Source organism: Homarus americanus, unplaced genomic scaffold, assembly GCF_018991925.1.
Source record: "Homarus americanus isolate GMGI-L3 unplaced genomic scaffold, GMGI_Hamer_2.0 scaffold24260, whole genome shotgun sequence".
NCBI lineage: Eukaryota > Metazoa > Arthropoda > Malacostraca > Decapoda > Nephropidae > Homarus > Homarus americanus.
Window position 1 is genome coordinate 11,662,491 of NW_024721079.1, and position 27,349 is coordinate 11,689,839.

Here is a 27,349-nt window from a genome sequence, read left to right on the forward strand (position 1 = left end):
TCAGAGCAGCAGTGGGCCCCAAGGGATGGCGCATAGGCATGTGGACACGCCCTGGCATCCACCAACCACTGCCCTGCTGCCTTGCAGATTAACCTTGATAGGCATAAGGCTACAGAAGTAAACCCTGAATGAAATATCTGCAGTGGAACCCTGTATCAGGCAGACATGGTTACAGATATCCAGTAAGACCCCAATGACGAAATAGAAGGAAGAGGTGACTAACACGTGAACTCAAAGGCTACACCGGCGGAGGAGGGAAATGCAAGATGGACAGGCTACGGAGGCGAAACCTAACAAACGGGGCTATCGGCAGTAGGGTGTGTCATACGGAGGCGAATTTTTTTTTTTGAGTTTGAAAAATCGGCCCATGATATTAATGATGTAGTTCTATGTGCAGAATCATGTGATATCTTCAGATTTGAAAAGTTGTCATTTTTTGCTAGGTAAATTTTAACTTGAAATCTTATGAAAATTCAGTATTCCCACCCTTTTACCAACACCACTAAATAGCTTATTTAAAGTAAAGTAAATGTATCAGGTTAATTTATTAGGATGAAATTGATCCAGAATAGTGAAACGAATGATCTTGACACATTTATTAAATTCAATATTCCTTTAGAAAACAAAATCATCAAATACAAAAACCGGTTTACTACTACGACCGGTGTTGCTGCACCATAGAGAACATGTCTTTCTTGCTTCTGTTTCTACTCATCACCTCCCTGCTGACCACCTGAGCTCGGATGTAGCCTTCCCTCCTCTCCTGGCTGTACACGTGACTGCTGGCCTCGCTCACTTGCTGTACACAACGTTCTATACTCTGGGTGTGCGAGGGCCAGGCAGGGACATGCATGGGGTTGTCCAGGAAAGCTCTGACTTGAACATTGGTGAGGCTGCAGGTAAGAGGGGGCTCACTGCCAGCCTGGATGTTTTCCAGATCTATGAGATCAGTGAGGGTCTTGGCACCTAGATTGACTTCAGGAGTCTTCCTGACCCTGAAGGAATCGTCACCAACTGATTCGTCATGCCCAGATCCTCTCATAAGTCTCATATCCAAGATCTTTTTGACTGCCACTCTTCTCTCCTCCTCATCCTTACTGCAGAGCATTGTCTGCAGAACTGCCTCAGGATGAGCATACCAGGAAGATCTCCTCACAGTCTGCTCCACAATCTGAACAACCTTCCTTGGCTGACTCCTCAGGAGCTCAAGCTGGAAGAGAACATGCCTCGGACCTTCGGAGAACGATGACTTGACCTTGGTGTTGAACCAATTTGGCAAGTAGACACTCACGATGAATTGGACAATAAGTCTCAGGTTGTGAAACTGGTTCCCTTTCAGATTATGATGAGCGACCCAAATTCTGCAGAACCTGAGAGCCGTTGTGGGCCACCTAGAATGTGAGACTGGACCTATCTGCAGGTAAGCAAGTCTATCAGGCATGACCCCAGTTTTGATGGCACTGCAAATCATGTAACCATAGTACTGGTCAGTACTCAGGTCGTCAAAGACAGTATGTGCAAGCTCAACGAGTGGAGGGCCAACTGAGATTTTTTCAAAGCTTGGATTTATGTCTAACTCAGTGGCAGAGTCCAGCATCTTGCCAAGAGGACCAGACCATCTGTTGTTTGAAAGAGTCTTGCCATCCAGCTCCTGGATCAGATGTCTGAGTGGCAACTCGTTGGTGTGGAGGTCACAAACAATCCAGACCAGCTTCCTCCCAATCTTCCGCTTTTATCCACTGTATGACCCCCCTTTGCCAATTCCTTCTTAAAAGTTCGTAAGTTAGTTCTGTCCCCTCCAATGGCCTGCAGGGTCTGGTCTATTGTTCCTCTCTGAGCCAGCGTCTACAATGTTAGGTCTGCCACTATCTCAGCTGGTTTCCTGATGTCATTCCTTTCTGGAGTGAAATAAATACTTCCCCTCCTGGTTCACTGCAGCAGGAGTAGTGTTCCTCCTTCACCATGGCAGGGAACAACTTGTCAGAATTTCCAACTTTCATGAACACTTTAGTGTCATCCCTTCTCCCATCAAAGAACAAACAATTGATTCCATTTTCTCTTATCCCCTTATCAAACTCCTCTTCTAGGTTACTGACAAGTTTCTCCTGAGCTTTCCTTACTTTGTTATGATCTATCACCAGGTGAACATCATCAGGTGTTATCAAACCACCGTCAATCCAGGCAGCTGTTGCTATCTCTGCAGTTTCTCTGAGACCAGTGTGGTGTCACATGCTGGCCAGAGCTCTGCTCGGGATATCTTTCCTATTTCGAATCTTATGCCTGGAAGGTTTGGGATCATTATTTTCTGGGTTAGGGACAAAGTCACCATTCTCCTGTTCAGCACTCGGATCAGCCATGGGGAAGTCATTAAACTCTGAATCAGCTTGACTCCAATCATCGGCCATTTTTACCTCACCCTGTGCCTTCTCAAGTCTCTTTTCCTCGGCAACTCTTCTCCTCTTCTGTCTCTCTGTGGCAGCCTCCTGTCTCTTGGACTCCGAAATATCTTGGCTAGAAATCATGAGAGCCCCTATACTGCCAGTCTTCTCTCTCTGTGCTTTGACAAATGCCAGTTCGATCACAGGAATCTTCAGTTCACGCTTGCAAATACAGGAGATGTGGGCCTCGGATTTATAGTCTTACAGTCACGATCGCATCCAAACTCAGGACAGAGAACAATTGGGCACTTGCAACAATATGTCAAATAACTGGTCCAGTTGCTGCTAAAGCTGTCCTTAACTGCAAGTTTTCCTCTCCAAGAGAGATATTCTTTGCCTTTTTCCCAACTGGCTAGCAGTCTCCTCACTAATCTCTTCTGACTTGTTATGACTGGAGGCTTGAACTGAGCGTTAGCTAGAGGTACTGTGCCAAGACAGCTTTTTAAATATATTTCACTGGCAATGTCTTTGTTTGTGTAAGTTCTTTGGTTCTTTTCACTGATTTGCCTGATTAAAACACCGTATCTCAAAGCATCTCTCAATGTAGGCAACTCCGACTTCAGGAGCTCTCTCCCAGACCCAAGATAGTGACTGAGATGGCTGGATTTTTGGTTCCTCGTCCTGACACAAGCAGCCATCGCAAATATTATCAACTTATAAATGCATCAGAATCTGAAACAGAAAAAATATTGTTAGTTGGGTTGTTAAAGAATGAAGTCAGAAAGCAATGTTCACTATTTAATTGTAATGCACTAATGCAGCTGTACGTTAGATTTTCGATAAATTTCACGCTAAAATTTACCTAGCAAAAGGTTGCAAAATATTGAAACTGAAATTATTTTCTGTTTATATACACTAAAATCTACCAAAAAAGTGATGGGCCATTAGTTTTAGCTGATCTTCCCTCCTATGACACACCCTAATCGGCAGTCCATTGCAACTCTACCTCTCCCGAGTCGTTGCAGCTACCTGCACCACTGGATCAGGAAAAGGGAGAGTCAGGATATGTGGTTGCAGCCTGTGCTCCTGCCTCACCACATAAATCAACTCAAGCATAGCTATTATCCAGCTCATTATATTATATTTCTCATCATCATCAAAACCCCAATACCCCCAAAAGTTCTATGATGACAGTCGAGCGGTGACTGGGACAGGCAGAGATGACTGCCGGGAGTCTTTAGTCACGACTCTGCACATGGACGGCATAGATAAGATGGTCATTTATGCACTGGAATCTTGGCAGCAGTGTAATCCGGTCTTTTCTGTGTGATTGAGCAATGAGCAGCCCATCGGGATACCAAAGCATTGTGTACACGATGGCTGCTCTTGCATATAGCCCTTAGTCCGACTGACTACCGAGGCAGACAAGCGCCAGCGCCGGAAAGACGCTGCTACCTCCCCTCCCACACTAGAAGTAGCCCTTCACATGTGTAACATTTGTGGATGGCCCTGCCAGTCCCGCATTGGCCTCTCGAGTCACATCAGAGCTCACCAACGAAGGTGACATCTCTAATAACTGATAGCATTGTATCATAGCTGGATGTCGTCATACTCGATTCCTAGTGACAGCAAAGAAGGTAGTAGTAGTAGTAGTAGTAGTAGTAGTAGTAGTAGTAGTAGTAGTAGTAGTAGTAGTAGTAGTAGTAGTAGTAGTAGTAGTAGCATTCACACATGGAGTCAAGCATCGTTGGAACTACCTGATGCGTACCATCCCTGAGATCCGACCCCTCCTCCACCCTTTGGAAGAAGCAATCAGTGTCAAGTTCATTCCCAAACTAGTGAAACACCACGACTTAACCCCAGTAGAAAGAACACTTCTTGCACTTCCACCAAGACTGGGAGGGATGGGACTAACTAATCCAGAGGAGATTGCTGACTCTGAACATCAAAATTCACTTAAGCTCACGGCAGCCCTCACTGACCACATAATAGCCCAGAATGCAACAGGGGAAGTGGACACCAGCGAAGTTAATAAGATCCGTAGATCCATTACAACAGATCGGCAGCACTGCCAAAATGACATGTTGCAGCAACTATTGCTGCAGGTTCCAGAAAATTTGACAAAAAAAGTAGCTATAGCGCAGGAGGTGGGCGCCTCGAACTGGTTAACTACGTTACCGATAAGGGCAAATGGTTTCAGCCTTAACAAACAAGAATTTACAGATGCCATTGCTCTAAGGTACGGTTGGCCAGTAGATGGTTTGCCCTCCCAATGCGTGTGTGGCTATTCCTATGATGGCGATCACGCCATGGTTTGCAAGAAGGGGGGCTTCATATGCATGAGGCATGACGAGGTAAGGGATCTCACAGCAAATATGTTGAAGGAAACCTGCCGGGACGTCATGGTAGAACCGACCCTCCTTCCACTGGATGGCGAGATCCTCCAACACAGGACTTCAAACACATCTAACGAAGCCCGTGTGGACGTCAGTGCTCGAGGATTCTGGACGCGGGGACAGCGAGCCTTCTTCGACATCAGGATTTTTGATCCCATGGCCGTTTGTCACCGTAACCTAGCTCTCGATGCTGCACATAGGAGGAACGAGAACGACAAGAGAAGGGCATATGGGGAGAGAATTCAAAATGTCGATCAAGGCAGCTTCACTCCGCTAGTGTTCACAACCTCTGGTGGGATGGGCCCAAGCGCAAGATGTTTCTACGCCAGACTCGCGGAGCTGATCTCCGAACAGAAGCAGCAGCCCAGAAGTTATGTCACAGCCTGGATGAGATGTCGACTGTCCTTCTCTCTCCTTCGGTCGGCTTTGCTCTGCCTCAGGGGAACGAGAGCTTCTGCCCCTACTCCGTCAACTGCTGCAGATATCGACTATGAGGCTACAGTCACCGAATGCCGCATCGATCTGCGGCTCAACTAATTTAACACAGATAGGATAGTTGCTTATGTATTAGGATATTTAATATTAAGGTAAATAAATGGTGGCGAAGGTGTGGCTATTGGGGGAGGCTGGAGGCCACGTTAAAAAAAAAAAAAAAAGTAGTAGTAGTAGTAGTAGTATTGTGTGTGTGTGTGATAATAATAATAATAATAATAATAATAATAATAATAATAATAATAATAATAATAATAATAATAATAATAATAATAAACAGTTTATTGAAAGAGCATGGCAGTCGAAGGGCTGAAAATATACAGTTACATAATTGGGGAATGGGTCTCTTGATTTACAAATAATATACAAGTAACATAAGTGATACAAATAATATCCCAGTAACATAAGTGATACAAATATTATATATAATAACTAGGTGGGGAGAAGCTCAAACTTCAGGGCATTTCAACATGGTGATAGTGCAAAAAGTAAGATTGACTGGGAGTGAATACACTGGTTGATTATAAGTTCTTGATAATTTTTACGATGGTTGGGACTTGGCTGTTCTTATAGAGATCAGTTCGTGCTCGTATGGGCTGGATGCGGTTGTGGTGTCGAACAGCAATTCTCGGACGAGGGATCTTGGGTGGTAGTAGGAGTCGGTGCCAAGGATGGTGCAGAAACTTCTCACCAAATTTGCAGATGATGAGGCCGTGGTGATGGTCAGAGAGAGCCGAGAGGGTCAGTGTGTTGAACACTTCTTGATGAGGAGTAGGAAGGGGAGTGAATAATCTTGCATGCCCTCTTTTGCACTTTTTCTAGGTGTTTACGTTGTGTGGCATTTAGGGAGGAAGACAAGGTAGGGAAGCATAGGTGAGCTTGGGAAGTATGAATGTTGAGTAAACACTGAGGAGCTCGGGTGCAGGAACTCCGAGGGACTTGAGTCGGCGGAGGAGGTAGAGACGGAATCTACAACCTGGAGTGTGTTGGGGCCTAAAGTAATGGAAGGGGGTGGGACAACGTCGGAGGAGAGGTTGATGTGCATAATCATGGTCTTGGTATGTGGAGATGTTCGGGGTACTTAGTTCTAACTACAAGGGCGAACATAAACACCTGTAGAGTTTTGTAGGTTCTATTCAACAGAAATATACAGGGGTGCGCTTACAAGCGCAGGTAGTTCCTACACTCCTATGTGGGTCAACTGACCTCACTCTGACCTCTCAGGCGACATGTGGTAAGTAGTATACTAGCAGCTTCCAGATGTCGCCAGGCACATTTATCTAAGCGTGTGGTGACATGAAACAGGGGCATTGCCACAAGCTACTGACTAGAGAAATAATGTGTATATATAGAGTACATACATGGTATACATACAACATACATAATATACATACAGTATGGTTGATGGTGACGTGGTTGTTGGTGGCCCAGTTTTGGAGACTGTTCAAAAAATCCTAAAGGGCGGTATAGTAGGGAGCAGAATTGTTGACTCTGATCCCAATGGTGGAGTCGTCGACATATTTCCAGCGAGAAGTGGTTTCTCTTAGGGCATCATTGATAAGCATAAAGAAGCATAGTGGTCCCATCTTGGTGCCTTGGGGGACGCCACAGGTGAGTGACTGAAAGGTGGAGACAGCCCCTCGGAAGCGTACAGCTTGGCGTCGGTCACTGAGGAAGTCTGTAAGCCATGGAATAAGACTTCTTCTAAACCCGAGGTTGATAGCTTTGTTGATGATTAAATTGTGGTCGACGAGGTCAAATGCCTTGGTGAAGTCAATGAAGGCGACAGCTACAGACGTTTTTCCAGATGGCGGTATATGTAGTCGTGTAAGCTGACACGACAGTGAGTGGTGGGGGAAATTTTCATATTACCAAATTGCTGAGGATCTACGGCGCCTGCAATATCAGTATAAGCCCAGTCAAACACAAGACTTTCATAGATTAAGTTGGGTATTGGGTTGATTGCAATGGGTCGTAGCTGATTTAAGGATTGTGGGCTGGTTGACTTGGGCTCTGGGGAGAACTTCTTGAAGAGTTTCATTGGTAAGTCAATGGGGGTGGTGGAGCGTTTTAACTTCAGTTTGTCCAGACGTTTTGCTATTTCAAATTCTTCTACTAAGTCAGTGGGAAAGGGGGCTAGTAGGTAAGCCGGGAGAGCGTCTGGCATATAGTAGCGAAATGGTTATTTGAAGTCAGGGTCCACAACTGGGCCTCTTCCACTGACACTGAAAGGATAGCCATCCTCGCGGGCATTCATGAGGGGGCGACCTATGCTCGCAACTGAACGCCGGAACCTCCTTATAATCAGTGACAGCACTTCCACGCTAGCGAGGCTCAAATTACCCTCCCCCTCCTCCCAACACACCCTAGCCGCCGTCGCCGGACTAGAACAGGGGATCATCACTACGGAGGACCATCACCACAAGGTGGAGCATCACCACAGGGGAAGCATCGCCACAGGGGGATCATCACCACAGAGGGATCATCACCAAAGGGAACATAAGAATGGAGGAAACTGCAGCGGGTGTATTGACCCATACTGGGCAGTCCCGTTTATACACAACCCCTATTGCTCATATAAGCATCCAACCTATGTTTGAAGCTATCCAGCGTATTCGAGTTAATGATGATATTTGGTAACTTTTTCCATTCATCCACAACTCTGTTTCCAAACCAGTGTTTACCTATTTCACGCCGAAATCTAAATTTGTCTAATTTAAAACCATTCTTACGAGTTCGCTCCTGGTTGGATAGTTTGAGTACCTTTGTAATGTCTCCTTTGTTTATCCCTGACTTCCATTTATACATCTCTATCATGTCGCCCCTTACTCTGCATCTCTCGAGGGAGTGAAAATTAAGATGCTTTAACCTGTCTCTGTATTCAAGGTTCCTAATGCCCGGGATTAGTCTTGTCATTCTCCTCTGGATTCTTTCCAATGATCCTCTATCCATTCTGTAATACGGTGACCAGAACTGAACTGCGTAATTCAGGTGAGGTCTCACAAGCGCTAGATATGATTTTAAGATGACCTCGCTAGTCTTGTAACTAACACTCCTTTGTATGAACCCAAGTACTTTATTAGCCTTGTTACGAGCAAAAACACATTGTTTACTTGGCTTAAGATTCCTACTTATCATTACTCCTAAATCTCTCTCGCAGTCGGATTCCACAATGGCATCGTTGTTCATCCGGTAACTGGTTTCCCTGTTTACATCTCCTATACTGAGTACTTTACATTTGTCCACATTGAATTTCATCTGCCATTTTTCCGACCATTCGAAAATTTTTTTTAGATCTTCCTATAGTTTTGCAGATTCCTCGTCAGATTTAATTACTCGTCCTACTTTAGTGTCATCAGCAAATTTACTTGTGTTGCTGTCTATGCCGATATCTATGTCGTTTATGTATATTATAAATAATAATGGTCCAAGTACTGAGCCTTGGGGAACTCCACTACTGCTGTTGCTCCAATGGGACTTAGTGCCGTTTATGCTCACTCGCTGTTTCCTGTCCCGTAACCACGCCCAAATCCATTTAAGGATATTACATTTGATGCCATGCGCTTCTACCCTTCGCATCACCACGGGGGAGCATCACCACAGGGGGAGCATCACCACAGAGGGAGCATCACCAAAGGGGGAGCATCACCACAGGGGGATCATCAACACAGGGAACATCACCACAGGGGGAGCATCACCACGGGCGGAGCATCAACATGAAGGACACATCACCATTGGGGGAGTATTACCACAGGGGGAGCATCACCATGGGGGAAGCATCAATATGAAGGAAGCATCACCATAGGGGGAGCATTACCACAGGGGGAGCATCACCACAGGGGGAGAATCACCATGGAAGAATCATCACCACAGGATGAGCATCACCACAGGGGAGCATCACCACAGGGGGAGCATCATCACGGGGGGAGCATCAACATGGAGGAAATGTCATAGCATCACCACGGGGGAGTATCACCACAGGGGGAACATCACCACAGGGGGAGTATAACATGCGTAAATTGAGAGTTACAAGTAAGTAAAGTAAGAATTACTTAGTAATAGAATGAAGTGAGGAAGATTTGGTAGCGTTGCCGATTAGTTATTTAGACTGTGTATTATATTCATAGGGGAAATTTTCTAAACACCAATTCTAAGTACACCTATGTATTAGTTAACTTCATCATTATATTGACGTTACTAGACAATGACTCCCGGGACAAACATGAAATGGATACTTTTCCCACCGTAAGTAACTCACCCTAACGGATCGCTCAGACAATGACTCACGTTTGACCTGAGGGAAGCCCAGTGGTCGGGGACCGTCTGCACGTGCTGCTGAAGAGAGTACTTTTCTATGTCTCCTGTGGGAGACTCTACTAGCTAGGACTCAGTGCTGAGATTGGTGAGGGAAGTCTCCCTCCACCCTCGACTAGAGACGAGCGTGACTCCTGTCTTCTTCTGAGTTCTGTCTCTCCCTGTCTGTCTCCGTCTGTTTCTGTCTCTGGGAAGGAGCTGTCGGCCCTTTCCCTGTTCTAATAATAATAATAATAATAATAATTCCTCGTGGAAGGAGCTGCAGGCCTCTTATATTGGTAGTGACAGGCCGGAAGATGTCGTCACTAATCTGGGTGTGTCTGACCAGGTGACAGGTGTACTGGCTGGAGGGAAGCTTCTTGAGTAACACGGTCATGTCGCCGGGTTAGCTAATGACGCGGTGGTGAGAATTCTGGTTCATAGTGACAGTGACCTCTCTTGGGTCAGGTCTTAATCTCACTTTAATTACGAAGGGTGGGTCAACTTACGAGGGTCTACACATCTGCGCTTCCGGTCACTGCTGTATGTGCTGTTCTTCTCTGGGCTGTAAACTGTGGTCTGATAACAATCATTACACCTCCCGCCAAGACCAAAGCTTCCATACCAGAGAACTGATGACACAGGTAGACAGGTAGTAATCAAGGTAACAGCATGTGTAGTATCAAGAATAGCCCCTGAGGTAATAATGCATCCTCACATTTTACAAACAATAACATCATATATACTGGTATGTATGTTTTTCTTCTGGTTTGGTTTGATCTGACAAAACTTACTATTGGGGCATCACCGCGGGTGGAGCATCACCACGAAGGAAACATCACCACAGGGGGAGCATCACCATGAAAGGATCACCACCACAGAGGGAGCATCACCACAGGGGGAGCATCACTACAGAGGGAGCATCACCATGGATGTATCATCACCACAGGGGGAGCAGCAACATGGAAAGATCATCACCAGGGGGAGCATCACCATGAAGGAAACATCAACACAGGGGGAGCATCACCATGGAAGGATCATCCACACAGGGGGAGCATCAACATGGAAAGATCATCACCACAAGGGAAGCATCACCATGAAGGAAACATCACCACAGGGGAGCATCACCATGAAAGGATCACCACCACAGAGAGCATCACCACAGGGGGAGCATCACTACAGAGGGAGCATCACCATGGATGTATCATCATAAAATGAGGATCATAACCACAGGGGGATCATCACCACGGGGAGCATAACCATGGAGGGATTATCACCACCGGGGGAGCATGACCACGGGGGGATCATTACCACAGAGGGAGAATCACCACAGGGGGAGCATAACAATGGAGTTATCATCACCACAGGGGGAACATCACCATGGAGTTATCATCACCACAGGGGGAGCATTACCACAGAGGGAGCATTACCACAAGGGGGCATTAACATGGAGGGAGCATCACCATGGAGTTATCATCACCACGGGGAGCATCACCACAGAGGGAGAATCAACATGGAGGGAACATCAAACATCACCACAGGGGGAACATCACCACGGGGGGGAGCATCACCAGGGAGCATCACCACAGGGGGAACATCACCACGGGGAAGCATCACCACATGGGAGCATCACCACAGGGGAGCATCACCACAGGGGAGCATCACCATAGGGGAGCATCACCACAGGGAGAGCATCACCACAGATGGAGCATCAACATGGAGGGAGCATCACCACAGGGGGAGCATCACCACAAAGGGAACATCACCACAGGGGGAGCATCACCCCAGGGTGAGCATCACCACAGAGGGAGCATCAACATGGAAGGAGCATCACCACAGGGGGAGCATCACCACAGGGGGAGCACCACCACAGAGGGAGCATCAGCACAGGCAGAGCATCACCATGGAGGGATCATCACCACAGGAAGAACATCACCATGGAGGGATCATCACCACAGGCAGAGCATTAACATGGAGGGATCATCACTACAAGGGGAACATCACCACAGAGGGAGCATCTGTATGTTATGTATCTATGCTACTGTGCCAAGTAGCAACCTTGTAAATAAGCTACTGTGCCGAGTAGCATTTATATATATAATTACGTGGCAACACTGCACGTGTTATGTGGCAACATTGCCCCGAGGCTGCCATATGGCAAGGCAGTCTCAGTCTGACTGTGTGAGCCGTGCATGGCACACGCTAGTCACCACTTGTATTTCTCCTATCCCTTAATAAACGGACTTCAGTGTTACCCGGTGTTTCCCTACCCATCACTGCATTCTTCAGGGAACACTTGTAACCATCATGGCGCAGTGACTAGGATCTGTGGACTTTACAAGTGTGTGAACAATGCCGACGGTTACATTTGCCGGCGATATGCGCGTCGACTCATAGTGTGTTGTGTTGTGTTGCGCTGTGTTTCTCCGCGATGTGCAGTGTTGGGCCGTCACAGTGCTTTTTAGTGACGGTGGCAGTGTTAGTGTCAGTGTATTAGTGTGTGTCAAGAGCTGAGAGTTGAGCATTGGCCTGTTTTTTAGTGGTACCCACGGAGCACACGGTATGGCATACCCTTATCAATGTGATACACATTCCGGTGACACTGGACGAAACCACCCCTGCCGCCTCCCCATTCAACGGCGGCTGGCGGCCACCACGGCGTGCATCTGCTGTCCAGACACACACACACACACACACGCACGCACTCACCACGGACAGAAACAGTGGACCATATATGGTTTTTGCTTGGTTTATGTCATATATATGTGTTGAGCTGTTGAGGCGCCACTTTATATAATGCTTAAACAGTGCAGCCCACGCACAAGACGGAAGGGTGACAACGTCAAGATGGGGAGACACGACTTCACCACCTTCTTCCTCCACTGGCGCAGGATTTCATCCTCAATTCTCCAGCAGGACGATACGCTACAATTCTGAGGTGATGGATCGGTACTGGACGAGCGACGAGAGATGGAACTTCAGAGGGAGGAGACACGAAGAGAGGAGGAAAAAGTCGCTTTTGATGCAATTATTACATTCTACGCTAACTCCACCTCACTCTGCACTAAGGCGCCAATATCCTCCTCCGTCACACCAGCATCTCCAGGTACTTTGCCTCCAAACAGCCCCAAGGCATCTGTTCAACCCCACCAAGGCCTGCCACCAGACGCCACGCTTTCAGCTGTGAGTGGAGGCGGTATGCTGACAGATTATCTAATGATGGTAGGACTTGACAGCATGCCTCCAAAACAAAACAGCCCATCCAACTGCGGATGTGTTTTGTCGCTGGAGACCCAGAGAGTTTTGGGAGCACACGCGTAGTGCCTCCATTCTGCTATCTTCAGTGACGGATGTGTCGACCTTTTGCAGGAGCACGTTATGGGTCGAACATCGAAGCTGCGCCGCTGCTTCACCAGCTGCAAGCAGGCGGAGAACGAATCCTTTGACGACTTTTTTTGCACGCTGAAGAGTTTTTTTTCAGAGGAGATCGACGTCTGCAGTGCACAGCTGGAATGTGAGGAAGCCCAATCAAGCATCGATCTTTGGCAGGTGTCAGGGTAAAGAGCGAAAAGTAGCTAATTTTATCCCGCTGGACGCTTCCTCCACACCCAGGTGGTAGTAACGAATGTCGGTCGTACGAGGCCATCAGTCCGCCACCGCCTTATGGGGTTCTACCTGCTGCGAGAGCTACCCGCACAATACAAGAAGGCGGCAGAGGGCGGCTAACAACGTGAAAGGCTGCTGCACGTTCTTCCACCCTCCGCCTGGTGCTTCCTGTTGCAGCTGTGGAAAGCAGCATGGGTTCCTCAAGAGAGGCTGGCGTCACGGACAAAGATTGTGTCGGGATGGCCCGGCGGCCACTGGCTCCAGATACAGACAGGTGCCCTGCACGAGGTCAGCAGGGTACAGCCCGGCGGTCGCTATGGACACTATTTACGCGCGCCGCCAACCCAAGCCCAAAAGCCCGAGACGCAGGAGGAAAGCAGCGACTTCCTCGGGTGGTTCGCGACGTAAGAGTCTTCCAGATGGGCCCACGCAGCCCCAAACAGCAGCGCGAGTCACATCAGAGGTGAATCAATCACACGCCCCAGGACTACCCTTCCCCACCATCCGCGTCACACACGGTGATGTGTCGGGTCACATCGAGGATATGACTTATACCCGCTTTATTACCACGGTGGATACATGAACCTTCCAGAAACTGGGCTCGTCAAACGCGACCTGGGGACCACCCGCCAGAGCTGCAGTACTCATAATGCTGACGGTTCCCAGATGCTGATGCTGTGGGCCTTTCGCGGAGATCAACAGGCTACAGGTCGTGTCACGGATGGATCGACGCAGCCTACCTCGCTACACCCTTTGGTTAAGGAGCACTGCGAGTTAGGCGTGGTACCAGAGACTTTCTCGAGCAGATCAGCGTTTCCGGTACACCGCCAGCAGGGTGCGCGGTGAGTCACCGAGAGCGACGCGCCTGCACCGCCGCGCCAGAGCTGCCCAGAACCCGGCGTCCACCCCACCCGCACAGGACGCCCTGCTCCAGATCCTGCGGTCACCCTGGCGTTCCTGCGCGCACGCCAAGGCCTTTGGCGAATGACTGGCAGACCACAGGACCCGAGAGCTGGGTAACCGCCGCGCCGTTTCACGTGCCCAGGACGCCAAGGCCGGCGACGACCGTGTCTGCCTCTTCAGCTGCTGGAGACAGTTCTTGTCCGCGTCTTACAGGACCTGACGACGACACGTCGCTGGGACAGTGGCATAGTGATGGGCGTCACGGTCGTGATTACACAGGATGCCGAAAGCGCCGTGTCTGGTGGAGGAACTGTTGCCAAATGTCCCACACTTTCGTTGCTGGCTCCCCCACCGAGGACGAGTCACCCACACTCACGAGAGGATCCGCCAGTGCACCTCGACGCTCGGAGCGACTTTTAGACTATAGTCCGCCAAGACAAAGACTATGGAGCGTGAGGGGGAGGAGATGGTGTTAGTGTATCTATGAAAAGCACAAAGCAAGTAGCAACTTTGTAAATAAGTTACTGTGCCGCAGTAGCATTTATATGTATATAATTACGGGCAACACTGCACGTGTTATGTGCAAACATTGCCCTGAGGCTGCCATAAGGGCAGCAGTCTGTCTGACTGTGTGTGAGCCGTGCATGGCACATGCTAGTCACCACTTGTATTTCTCCTATCCCTTAATAAACGGACTTCAGTGTTACCCGGTGTTTCCCTACCCATCACTGCATTCTTCGGGGAACAACACTTAACCATCAGCATCAACATGGAGAGGGCATCACCATCGAGGGACCATCACCACAGGCAGAGCATCACTACAGACAGAGCATCAACAGGGAGAGATCATCACTACAGGGGAAACATCACCACGGGGAAGCATCATCATGGGGGGATCATCACCGCATACAGAGCTTCAGGATGGAGGGAGCATCACCACGGGGGGAACATCACCACGGGGACGCATCACCACAGGCAGAGTATCACCATAGAGGGATGATCACCACGTGGGCGCATCACCACGTGGGAGCATCACCACAGGCAGAGCATCACCATGGAGGGATCATCACTACAGGGGGAACATCACCATGGGTGACCCTCACCACAGGCAGAGCATCACCAAGGAGGGATCATCACCAAATGCAGAGCATCAATACAGGGGGAGCATCACCACAGGGGAGCATTACGACAGTCAGAGCATCACCAGACAAAGCATCACCATGGATGGATCATCACTACAGGGGGATCATCACCACGGGGGAGCATCAACTGTAGGGATCATCACTACAGGGGAGCATCAATATGGAGGATCATCACAGTGGGAATATCACCACGGGGGGACCATGAAGAGATCATCACCACAGTGGGAACATCACCACGGGGAACATACACAGGCGGACACACAGGCAGAGCATCACCAATGAGGGATCATCACCAAAGGCAGAGCATCACCACAGGGGAGCATCACCACAGGAGCATACACAGTCAGAGCATCACCACAGGCAAAGCATCACCATGGATGGATCATGGAGGACCACGGGGCCACAGGCATAGAATCAACATGGAGGGATCATCACTACTTGGGCAATACCACAGGGGGAAGGGGGCATCACAATGGAGGGATCATCACTACTGGGGGAGACATACACGGGGAGCATCACCACAGGCAGAGCATCACCACAGGTAGAGCATCACCATGGGGGAGCATCACTATAGGGGGAGCATCATCACAGGGGGAGCATCACAGGCAGAGCTTCTCCATGGAGAGATCATCACCACAGGGGAGCATTACCACAGGAGCATCACCAGAGGCAGAGCATTACCACAGGCAGATCATCACCATGAAGGGATCATCACCACAGGAGCATTACCACAGGGGAACATCACCAAAGGTGGAGCATCACACTGGGGTAGCATCACCACATGCAGAGTATCACCACAGGAAAAGCCTCACCGTGGAGAGGTTATCACCACAGGAGGATCATCACCACAGGGGAGCATCACCACAGGGGAGAATTACCACAGGGGAGCATCACCATGTAGGATCATAACCATGGAGGGCCATCACCACTGGGGAACATCACCACAGGGAAGCTTCACTACAGGGAGAACATCACCATGGAGGGTTCATCACCACAGGGGGAGCATCACCACAGTCGAAGCATCACCTCAGGGGAGCATCACTATGGAGGATAATCACCACAAGGAGCATCACCATGGAGGGATCATAACCACTGGGGATCATCACCACAGGAAAGCATCACCACATTGGGAGCATTACCACAGGGGAGCATCACCAGAGGCAGAGCATCACCACAGGCAGAGCATCACCATGGAGGGATCATCATCACCACAGGGGAGCATTACCACAGGGGAAGCATTACCACAGGGGAACATCACTATGGAGGGTTAATCACCAAAGGGGAGCATCACCATGGAGGGATCATAACCACTGGGGATCATCACCACAAGGAGAGCATCACCACAGGGGAGCATCACCATAGAGGATCATCATCACCACGGGGAGCATTACCAGGGGAAGCATTACCACAGGGGAGCATCACTATGGAGGGTTAATCACCAAAGGGGGAGCATCACCATGGAGGATCATAACCACTGGGGAACATCACCACAAGGAGAGTATCACCACAGGCAGAGCATCACCATGGAGGGATCATCATCACCACAGGGGAGTATCCACACAGGGAAGCATTACCACAGGGGGAGTATCACCACAGGCACAGCATGAAGGATCCTCACCACAGGGGGAGCATTACCACAGGGGGAGCATTACTACAGGGGGATTATCAATACAGGCAGAGCATCTACATGGAGGGATCATCACCACATGTGAGCATCACCATGGGGGAGCATCACCACATGCAGAGTATCACCACAGGCAGAGCCTCACCTTAGAGGGGTCATCACCACAGGGAGAACATCACCACGGGGGAGCTTCATCACAAGGAGAACATCACCTTGGACGGTTCATCACTATAGGGGGGGATATCACCAAGGAGGGGTCATCATCACAGGGGGAGCATCACCATGGGAGGAGCATCACCACAGGGGGAGCATCACCAAAGTGGTAGCATCACCTCAGGGGGAGCATCACCACAGGGAGAACATCACCATGGAGGGATTATTACCACAGGGGGAGCATCACTATGGAGGGATCATCACCACTGGGGGATCATGACCACAAAGAGAGCATCACCACAGGGGGGAGCATTATCACAGGGGGAGCATCACCCTGAAGGGGTCATCAATACAGAGGGAGCATCACCGCAGAGGAAGCATCACCACAGGGGATCATCACCATGGGGAGCATCACCACAGGGGAGCATCATCACAGGGGGAGCATTACCACAGTGGAAGCATCACCGGGGGTATTATCACCACAGGGCGAGCATCACCCTGGAGGTCATCACCTCAGTGGAATCATCAACACAGGGGGAGCGTCATTACAGGGGGCGCACCACCACAGGGGGAGCATCACCGCAGAGGAAGCATCACCATAGGAGACATCATCACAAGGGGAGCATTACTACAGCGGAAGCATCACCACGGGGGGGGAGAGACACAACAAGGTTGAGCATCACCAAAGGGGGAGCATCACCACAGAAGAGATTCACCACATGGGGGAGCATCACCACGGGGAAGCATTATCACGGGGGAGCATCATCACGGGGAGCATCACCATTGGGAGAGCTTCACCACAGCGGGAATACCATCATGGGGAGTAACAGTAGGGTGTGTCATACGGACACGGAGGCGAATTTTTTTTTTAGTTTGAAAATCGGCCCATGGTGGCTAATGATGTAGTTCTATGTGCAGAATCATGGATATCTTCAGATTTTGAAAAGTTTTCATTTTGCTAGGTAAATTTTAACTTGAAATCTTATGAAAATTCAGTATTCCCATCCTTTACCAACACCACTAACAGGCTTATTTAAAGTAAAGTAAATGTATCAGGTTAATTTATTAGATGAAAAATGATCCAGAATAGTGAAACGAATGATCTGACATTATTTATTAAATTTACGAGTCTTTTAGAAACAAAATCATCAAATACAAAAACCGGTTTTACTACTTACGACCCGGTGTTGCTGCACACCATAGAGAACATGTCTTTTCTTGCTTGTTCTCTTTACCATCACCTCCCCCTGCTGGACCACACCTGAGCCTGGATGTAGCCTTCCCTCTCTCCTGGTTGCACACGTGACTGCTGGCCCTGCTCACTTGCTGTACACAACGCTCTATGCTCTGGTGTAAGTGAGGGCCAGGCAGGGACATGCATGGGTTGTCCAGGAAAGCTCTGACTTGAACATTGGTGAGGCTGCAGGTAAGAGGGGGCTCACTGCCAGCCTGGATGTTATCCAGACCCTATGAGATCAGTGAGGTCTTGGCACCCAGATTGACTTCAGAGTCTCTCCTGACCTCTGAAGGAACTGTCACCAACTGATCTGTCATGCCCAGATCCTCCTAAGTCTCATATCCAAGATCTTTTGACTGCCACTCTTCCTCCTCCTCATCCCACTGCAGAGCACATTGTCTGCAGAACTGCCTCGGGATGAGACATAACAGGAAGACTCTCCTGCCAGTCTGCTCCACACCTGAACAACCTTCCTGGCTGACTCTCAGGAGCCTGCTGAAGAGAACATGCCTCGGACCTTCGGAGAACGATACCTGACCTTGGTGTTGAACCACCGGCAAGTAGACACTCACGATGAATTGATAATAAGTCCTTGTGGCCAGTTGGTTCCTTTCAGTTTATGATGAGCGACCCAAATTCTGTAACCTGAGAGCCGTTGTGAGCTACCGAATGTGAGACTGACCTATCTGCAGGTAAGCAAGTCTATCAGGTACGACCCTAGTTTGATGGCATCGCAAATCATGTAACCATAGTACTGGTCAGTACTCAGGTCGTCAATAACAGTATGTGCAAGCTCACGAGTGGAGGGCCAACTGTGATTTTTTTCAAAGCTCGATTTACTTTCTAACTCAGTGGCAGAGTCCAGCATCTGCCAAGAGGACCAGACCATCTGTTGTTTGAAAGAGTCTGCCATCTCAGCCCTCCTGGATCAGGATGTCTGAGTGGCACCCCTGTTGGTGTGGAGGTCACAAAATCCAGACCAGCTTCCTCCCAATCTTCCGTTTATCCACTGTATGACCCCCCTGCCAATTCTGTGTTCGTGTTGCTGGTGCGTCCTCCAATGGCCTGCAGGGTCTGGTCTACGTCTCTGGAGCCAGTTCACAATGTTATCTGCCACCATCTCAGCTGGTTTCCTGATGTCATCTTCTCTGGAGTGAAATGCCACAAATATTCCCCCTCCTGGTTCACTGCAGCAGGAGTAGTGTTCCTCCTTCACCATGGCAGGGAACAACTTGTCAGAATCTCCAACCTCTATGAACACTTTAGTGTCATCCTTCTCCCATCAAAGAACAAACAATTGATTCCATTTTTCTCTTATCCCTTATCAAACTCCCTCTTCTAGGTTAATACTGACAAGTTTCTCCTGAGCTCTCCTTACTTTGTTATGATCTATCACCAGGTGAACATCATCAGGTGTTATCAAACCACCGTCAATCCAGAGGCAGCTGTTGCTATCTCTGCAGTTCTCTGAGACCAGTATGGTGTCGCATGCTGGCCAGAGCTATGCTCGATATCTTTCCCATTTCTGAATCTTATGCCTGGAAGGTTGGGGATCATTATTTTCTGGGTTAGACAAAGTCACCATTCTCCTGGTCAGTACTCGGATCAGCCATATGGGGGAAGCCATTAAATCCTGAATCAGCTTTACTCCAATCATCGGCCTTTTTACTCACCCCTGGGCCTTCTCAAGCTCCCCTTTTTCCCTCGGCAACTCTCCTCTTCTGTCTCTCTGTGGCAGCCTCCTGTCTCTTGACTCCGGAATATCTTTGCCAGAAATCAAGAGAGCCCCTCATACGGCCAGTCTTCTCTGTGCTTTGACAAATGCCACAGTCTGGATCACAGGAATCTTCTGTGTCCATACGCTTGCAAATACAGGAGAGGCCCTCGGATTTATAGTCACGATCGCATCCAAACTCAGGACAGAGAACAATTGGGCACTTACAGGCATCATGTCAAATAACTGGTCCAGTTGCTTGGCAAAGCTGTCCTTAATCGCAAGTTTTCCTCTCCCCAAGAGAGATATTCTTGCCTTTCTCCCCAACTGGCTAGCAGTCTCTCACTAATCTTCTGACTTGTTATGACTGGAGGCTTGAACTGAGCGTTAGGCCAGAGTGTACTGTGCCAAGACAGCTTTGGGTCATATCATCACTATAATGTCTTTGTTTGTAAGTCTTATTCTTTTCACTGATTTGCCTGATTAAAAACAATCAGATTCTCAAAGCATCTCATCGTAACCTGACTTCAGAGCTCTCTCCCAGACCCAAGATAGTGACTGAGATGGTTGATTTTGGTTCCTCGTCCTGACACAAGCAGCCATCGCAAATATTATCAACTTATAAAATGCATCGAATCTGAAACAGAAAAAATATTGTTAGTTGGGTTGTTAAAGAATGAAGTCAGAAAAGCAATGTTCACTATTTAATTGTAATGCACTACGCAGCTGTACGTTAGATTTTCGATAAATTTCACGCTAAAATTTACCTAGCAAAAGGTTGCAAAATATTGAAACTGAAATTTTTCTGTTTATATACACTAAAATCTACCAAAAAAGTGATGGGCCATTAGTTTTAGCTGATCTTCCCTCCTATGACACACCCTAATACCACAGGGTTGAGCACATACAAGAAGAGCATCCCCACAGGGGATGCATTACCACAGGGTTGAGCATTACCACAAGGGGAGCATCACCACAGGGGGAGCATCACCACAGGGAAGCATCACCCCTCTTGTCCAAGTTTGACTCTAGTGGGGGCAATGAGAGTAACATACGTACACTCGAACCATATTCTCTTGCCCTCCTGGGTCAGTGCTGGAGGTTAGTACAGTGTCCTTTCTGGACGGGGGCCCACTCTATCACGAGGCAACACACGCACGAACACACACAGTCATAGTACAGCTGTATAGATGATATTATGTATAAATATTGTATATGGCATTTTATACTCTTCATTATCTTCATTATATATGAACACGAAGAAAAATTACCATAGGTTGTAGTTACGAAAGTATGAATGGAACGTCACAAGTGGAGTTCCCCAAGGCTCAGTACTTGGACCATTATTGTTTATTATATACATAAACGACATACAGGTAGATATCGGCATAGACAGCAACATAAGTAAATTTGCTGATGACACTAAAATAGGATGTCAAATCTGACGAGGACTCGGCAAAATACAGGAAGATCTAAACAAATTTTTCGAATGGTCTGAAAATGGCAGATGAAATTCAACGTCGACAAATGTAAAGTACTCAGTATAGGATATGTAAACAGGGAAACCAGATACCAGATGAGCAACGATGCCATAGAGAAATCCGACTGCGAGAGAGATTTAGGAGTAATGATAAGTAGGAACCTAAGCCAAGTAAACAATGTGTTTTTGCTCGTAACAAGGCTAATAAAGTAATTGTCATACAAAGGAGTGTTAGTTACAAGACTAGCGAGGTCATCCTAAAACTGTATCTTGCTTTGTGGAGACCACACCTGATTACGCAGTTCAGTTCTGGTCACCGTATTACAGAATGGATATAGAATCCTTGGAAAGAATTCAGAGGCGAATGACAAGACTAACCGGCATTGGAACCTATAGAGACAGGTTAAAGTATCTTAATTTGCACTCCCTCGAGAGACGTAGAGCGAGGGGCGACCTGATAGAGGTGTATAAGTGGAAGGCAGGGCTAAACAAAGGGGACATTACAAAGGTACTCAAACTAACCAACCAGGAGCGAACTCGTAACAATGGTTTTAAATTAGACAAATTTAGATTTAGGCGTGAAATAGGTAAACACTGGTTTGAAAACAGAGTAGTGGATGAATGGAACAAGTTACCAAATATCATCATTAACTCGAATACGTTGAATTGCTTCAAACATAGGTTGGATGCTCATATGAGCAATAGGGGTTGGGTGTAAACGGGACTGCCCCGTATGGGCCAATAGGCCCGCTGCAGTTTCCTCCATTCTTATGTTCTTATGTTCTTAAAGACTTCCAAACCACCCAGTGAGTCCACACAACGTTTACAGCGCTTCCACCACACCCCATCTATATCTTTTATTTCCCATCATTCGCGTAACTATATGAAAAATCGTGTTTAATTTAACTACATATTTCAAAAACCTTAAATTACATGTGGGTCAGTCACTCATTTGACACACTTATAGAATAATACTTTGACCATCCCACCTGGGCACATGGAGGCCCACGGTAACTCTCACGGGGCAACATACGCACGAACACACAAGTTATGATATGAACCCTTCCAGGCTTCACTATCATTATCATGTTATGTTCATCGTGCTCTGTGGTGATGCTTCCCCGTGGTGATGCTTCCCTGTGGTGATGATCCCCCTGTGGTGATGCCCCACCTGCCCCACTTGTGGTGATGGTCCCCCGTGGTGATGGTCCCCGTGGTGATGATCCCCTGTGGTGATGATCCCCTGTGGTGAGTATGCCCCTGTAGTGATGCTCCCCCTGTGGTGATGCTCCCCATGTGGTGATGTTTCCCCTGTGGTGTTGCTTTCCCTGTGGTGATGATCCCCTATGGTGATGTTCCCCTGTGGTGATGTTCCCCATGTGGTGATGTTCCCCCTGTGGTGAAAAAACCCCATGTGGTGATGTTCCCCCTGTGGTGTTGCTCTTCCTGTGATGATGCTCCTCCTGTGGTGATGCTCCCCTTGTGATGATGCTCCCTCTTTGGTGTTGCTCTCCCTGTGGTGATGATCCCCTGTGATGAAGTTTCCCGATGGTGATGCTCCCCCTGTGGTGATGCTCCTCCTGTGGTGTTGCTCTCCCTGTGGTGATGCTCTTCCTGTGCTGATGCTCCCCATGTGATGATGTTCCTCCTCTCCTCGCCACCCTTATCCTCCTCTACTCGCCACCTTTATCATTCACCTCCTCGCCACCTTTATCCTACTCTCCTCGCCACCTTTATCCTCGCCATCTTTATCCTCCTCTTCTCGCCACCTTCATCCTCCTCTACTCGCCACCTTTATCCTCTTCTCCTCGCTATCTTTATCCTCTTCTCCTCGCCACCTTTATAAGAACATAAGAAGAACAGGAGTCTGCAATAGGCCGTTTGGCCTGTGCATGGCAGCTCCTGTCGGGAGTTACTACCGCCTTCTATCATCCATGAATCTATCCAGCCTCCTTTTAAAATTTTCAAACGTTCCAGCATTTACTACAAAGTTGCTAAGCTTGTTCCACTCGTCTACTACCCTATTTGTGAACCAGTTCCTTCCTATCTCTCTCCTAAACCTAAACTTATCCAACTTAAATCCGTTGCTACGGGTCCTATCCTGCTCGGATATTATAAGAACCTCATCTATATCTCCTTTATCTTTCACCCACTTAAATACTTCTATCATATCTCCTCGCACTCTTCGTCTTTCTAGGGAATGCAAATTTAGTTTCTTTAACCTATCTTGATATGGAAGATTTCTAAGTCCCGGAATCATTTTCGTCATTCTTCGCTGCACCGACTCCAGTGAATTGATAACCATTCTATAATAAGGGCACCAGAACTGAACCGCATAATCGAGGTGCGGCCTGACTAGAGCAAGATATAGTTGCAATAAGACCTCTGCACTCTTATTACTCACACTTCTAGATATAAAACCTAATACTCTGTTTGCCTTATTTCGAACATTAACGCACTGTTTTCTAGGCCGTAGGTCCAGGCTTACAAGTACCCCTAAGTCTCTTTCACAAGTCGACTTCTCTAGGTTGATGTTGTTAAGGCTGTATACATTGACAGTATTTGTTCTTCCAATATTAAGTACGCTGCACTTGCTGGTGTTGGATTTCATTTGACATTTTTCTGACCACTCCTGCAGTTTATTTAAATCCTCCTGTAGTGCATTTGCATCCTGCCCTGAATTAATCTGCCGCCCTCCTCGCCACCTTTATTCTCCTCCCCTCGCCACCTTTATCCTCCTCTTCTCGCCACCTTTATCCTCTTCTCCTCACCACCTCTACGTGACTCAAAACTCTCCATAATTAAATATAACCATCATTATCACTTCACTAAAATAAACACTGTAATAAGTGTTCCCATCACGTTAACCATTGAGCAAGACTTCACCATTATTATTAAGTCACCTAGAATGTTTCCATCACTGACCACAACCATTAAATATACGAGAATATCACCATCATTATCATCAATATAACTTTCACTATCACCATCACTAATTACAATTTCAAACTCCAGAGTATCACAACAAACATCACCGATATAATAATAATAATGGTTGCCCCTCGTGTAACGAGGATGGCCGGTCCAAGGGCCACCCAGACGTGAATTTGTTTAAGGTGCAGAAGCTGTCGCCAACACAACAACCACACCCTGAGTTAACGAGTTGCATGACCTAGTGTCAAGGAATAGTCCGAAAAGACCGATGTAAAGGCCTGGGACTTAGGGATAGAAATCCCTTACCAGACTAATCAGGTTCTTATTTAAGGAAAGTCAAGGACCATGGTTTTCTGAGGAATAACAAACAACCGTTTGAGATTGACATCTCTTTACTATAAAAAATATAACACAAAACTCTGACACCACTCAACAAACATCAAATAACAACGGGAGTCAAACAATTAAGGCAGTCAACAGTTAATGGAGTCAAACAATTAATGGAAGCAAACAATTAAAGGGAGTCAGCAATTAATAGAATCAAACAATTAATGGGAGTCAACAACTGAAAGAATCAAACAATGAACAGATATTTCCTACGGCAGTGGCCCTGGGGGAAGGTTCTGGAACAAGGTGATCCACACTCGGGGTAGGGAAGCTTCCATTCAACTCCACACTCGAGCGACGTCTTGAAATGGCAGGAGAACACCGGGGCACAGACGGAATGAGATGAACTGACGGTCGTGGTGTGTGGTAGTGGTAGATGACCAGAGAATTGACAGTCGATAGGTGAAGGTCTGGGAACACAGCCCACGAGTCCAGGACCTATGATGAGATCACAACCAGACGGGGTAGCTAGATAGTGACTGTATGGCGGCTGGGTTGAATCTGCCGGTGACCCAGATAGTCTCTGCCGTTCTCACCTCTGTCCAACCGCCCCAAGTGTCGTCCGCACCAGCAAACGAGAGAGTTAGCAGCGGTAACGAGCACGAAGATCGTTTCGGCCCTTACAATGGGAGAACTCGCCCACTGCACTGGCCAACCATTACCCCGGAACAAGATCCGTAAATCATTAACTGCTGGGTAGACAAAAGGCAAATGACGTAAAGAAACTTGCCCATAGTTTCACCCTGCTCTGGGATCGAACCAGAGCGCGCTCGCTTGCGAGGCGAGTATGCTGACCATTACACAGTTATAACCTATAAATAATACTATCCCCATAAATATCAGGATTAAGCTAACACACTATATTAAGACTCACCATGAAGGGAGCCTCCTCAGACTCCCGCTGGTGTAGACTCCAGATGATGGTGAAGAGGAAGAAGCTGTTGTAGACGATGAAGCTCTGGGGCAGACACCCACACGGGCTGCTCCTGCAACACACAGAAAGGGAATGTGAATGGGATTTTAAAACGTTTTATTTACTCGGGAGTTCTTTTGCATTGGATTTCTGTCTTTTTGTGTTGTTGCTCTGATTTAATTTATATTGAAAAGTGGCGCTCAGCAACTAGAAACCAATTAAATTTATAGGCACGAAATTAGATGTTAGTTGTTCGGGTTCAATTTTGATCTGAGAGTCGATTCAGGCCGAATATGAGAAAGTGTTCTCCAGTCTGACCCTACGAAATATCACACAGGTTTTCTTCGGGGATTCCGGTTTACACCTGTACTAACACTGGACAATGAAGGTACTAGCAAAGAACAGACCTGCTAGTAAGCTATTAAGTGGTAGAAATGATAAAATAACTTAAAATGTCGAGAATAGTTTTGGCCATAACTGTATGTGTGTGTGTGTGTGTGTGTGTTAATTTAACAGTATGAGTAAGGTTGGAGTTCTAATTACTCGTGGTCAGACCGCATTTATGGATGTTTTCTTCTGATATTTTTTAATGCTTAAAAGGTTTTTTTTTCACTTCACCTACTATCCCCAAGGAGGAAGTTGAAAAAATACCAATGCTCAATTAGTATTCTCATTTAGCACAATCTGTGGGGCGATTTCAGATACAACCGTTACCAAATTCTTGCTTACCATTTGATATAAAACAAAAATTTCCGCATTTCCACCTTTCACATTTAGCACTTTCTCTATCCACTTTTCAGCTGACCCAAAATCACTACGAACCCAGAAAAAAGTTGTCATTGCTATAAATAATAACCTTGATGCATCTCCTTTCCACCTGGTTTCTTGTACATAAAAGGCATCCACCTTTCTACGGCCCAATGTCTCAACAACCATATCAGTTCTTCCAACTCCGAATTCAACTTCACCAGGTTGCTCCACTTCTGAATCTCGGGGCTCGTGGAGCACCAGTAGAGGCGGCAGGACTCTTGTGGATGACTGTACCTAGATAGTGAGGGTATACAATGTACCTAGACAGTGAGGGTATACAATGTACCTAGACAGTGAGTGTATACAATGTATATAGACAGTGAGGGTATACAATGTACCTAGGCAGTGAGGGTATACAATGTATCTAGACAGTGAGGGTACACAATGTACCTAGACAGTGAGGAGATACAGACTGTACCCAGACAGTGAGCGTATACAGGCTGTACCTAGACAATTAGGGTATACAATGTACCTAGACAGTGAGGGTATACAATGTACCTAGACAGTGAGTGTATCAATGTACCTAGACAGTGAGGGTATAAAATGTACCTAGACAGTGATGGTATCAATGTACCTAGACAGTGAGGGTATACAATGTACCTAGACAGTGAGTGTATCAATGTACCTAGACAGTGAGGGTATAAAATGTACCTAGACCGTGATGGTATCAATGTATCTAGACAGTGAGGGTATACAATGTACCTAGACAGTGATGGTATACAATGTACCTAGACAGTGAGGGTATACAAAAAATGTACCTATATAGTTTTATCCTCTTCCCACTAATCGGCTAGTTAGCCGCTTGGGCGATCGGTCACGTCTCTGTTACACTCTGTTGGCAAGTACTGGGCATGTACTGCTCCTGAATGTATCTGAACCTGCTCAAG

General features: G+C 47.4%; 1 protein-coding gene across 1 annotated transcript in view; it reads right to left on the bottom strand.

Moving 5' to 3' along the window:
• The window catches only part of LOC121861590, a 53,108-nt gene that overhangs the window by 19,335 nt on the left and 6,424 nt on the right, over window positions 1-27,349 (bottom strand). The window contains exon 3 of the mRNA XM_042359474.1: window positions 25,614-25,725. Within this exon, the coding sequence (XP_042215408.1) occupies window positions 25,614-25,725 (112 nt within the window). The remainder of the gene's footprint in view (window positions 1-25,613; window positions 25,726-27,349) is intronic.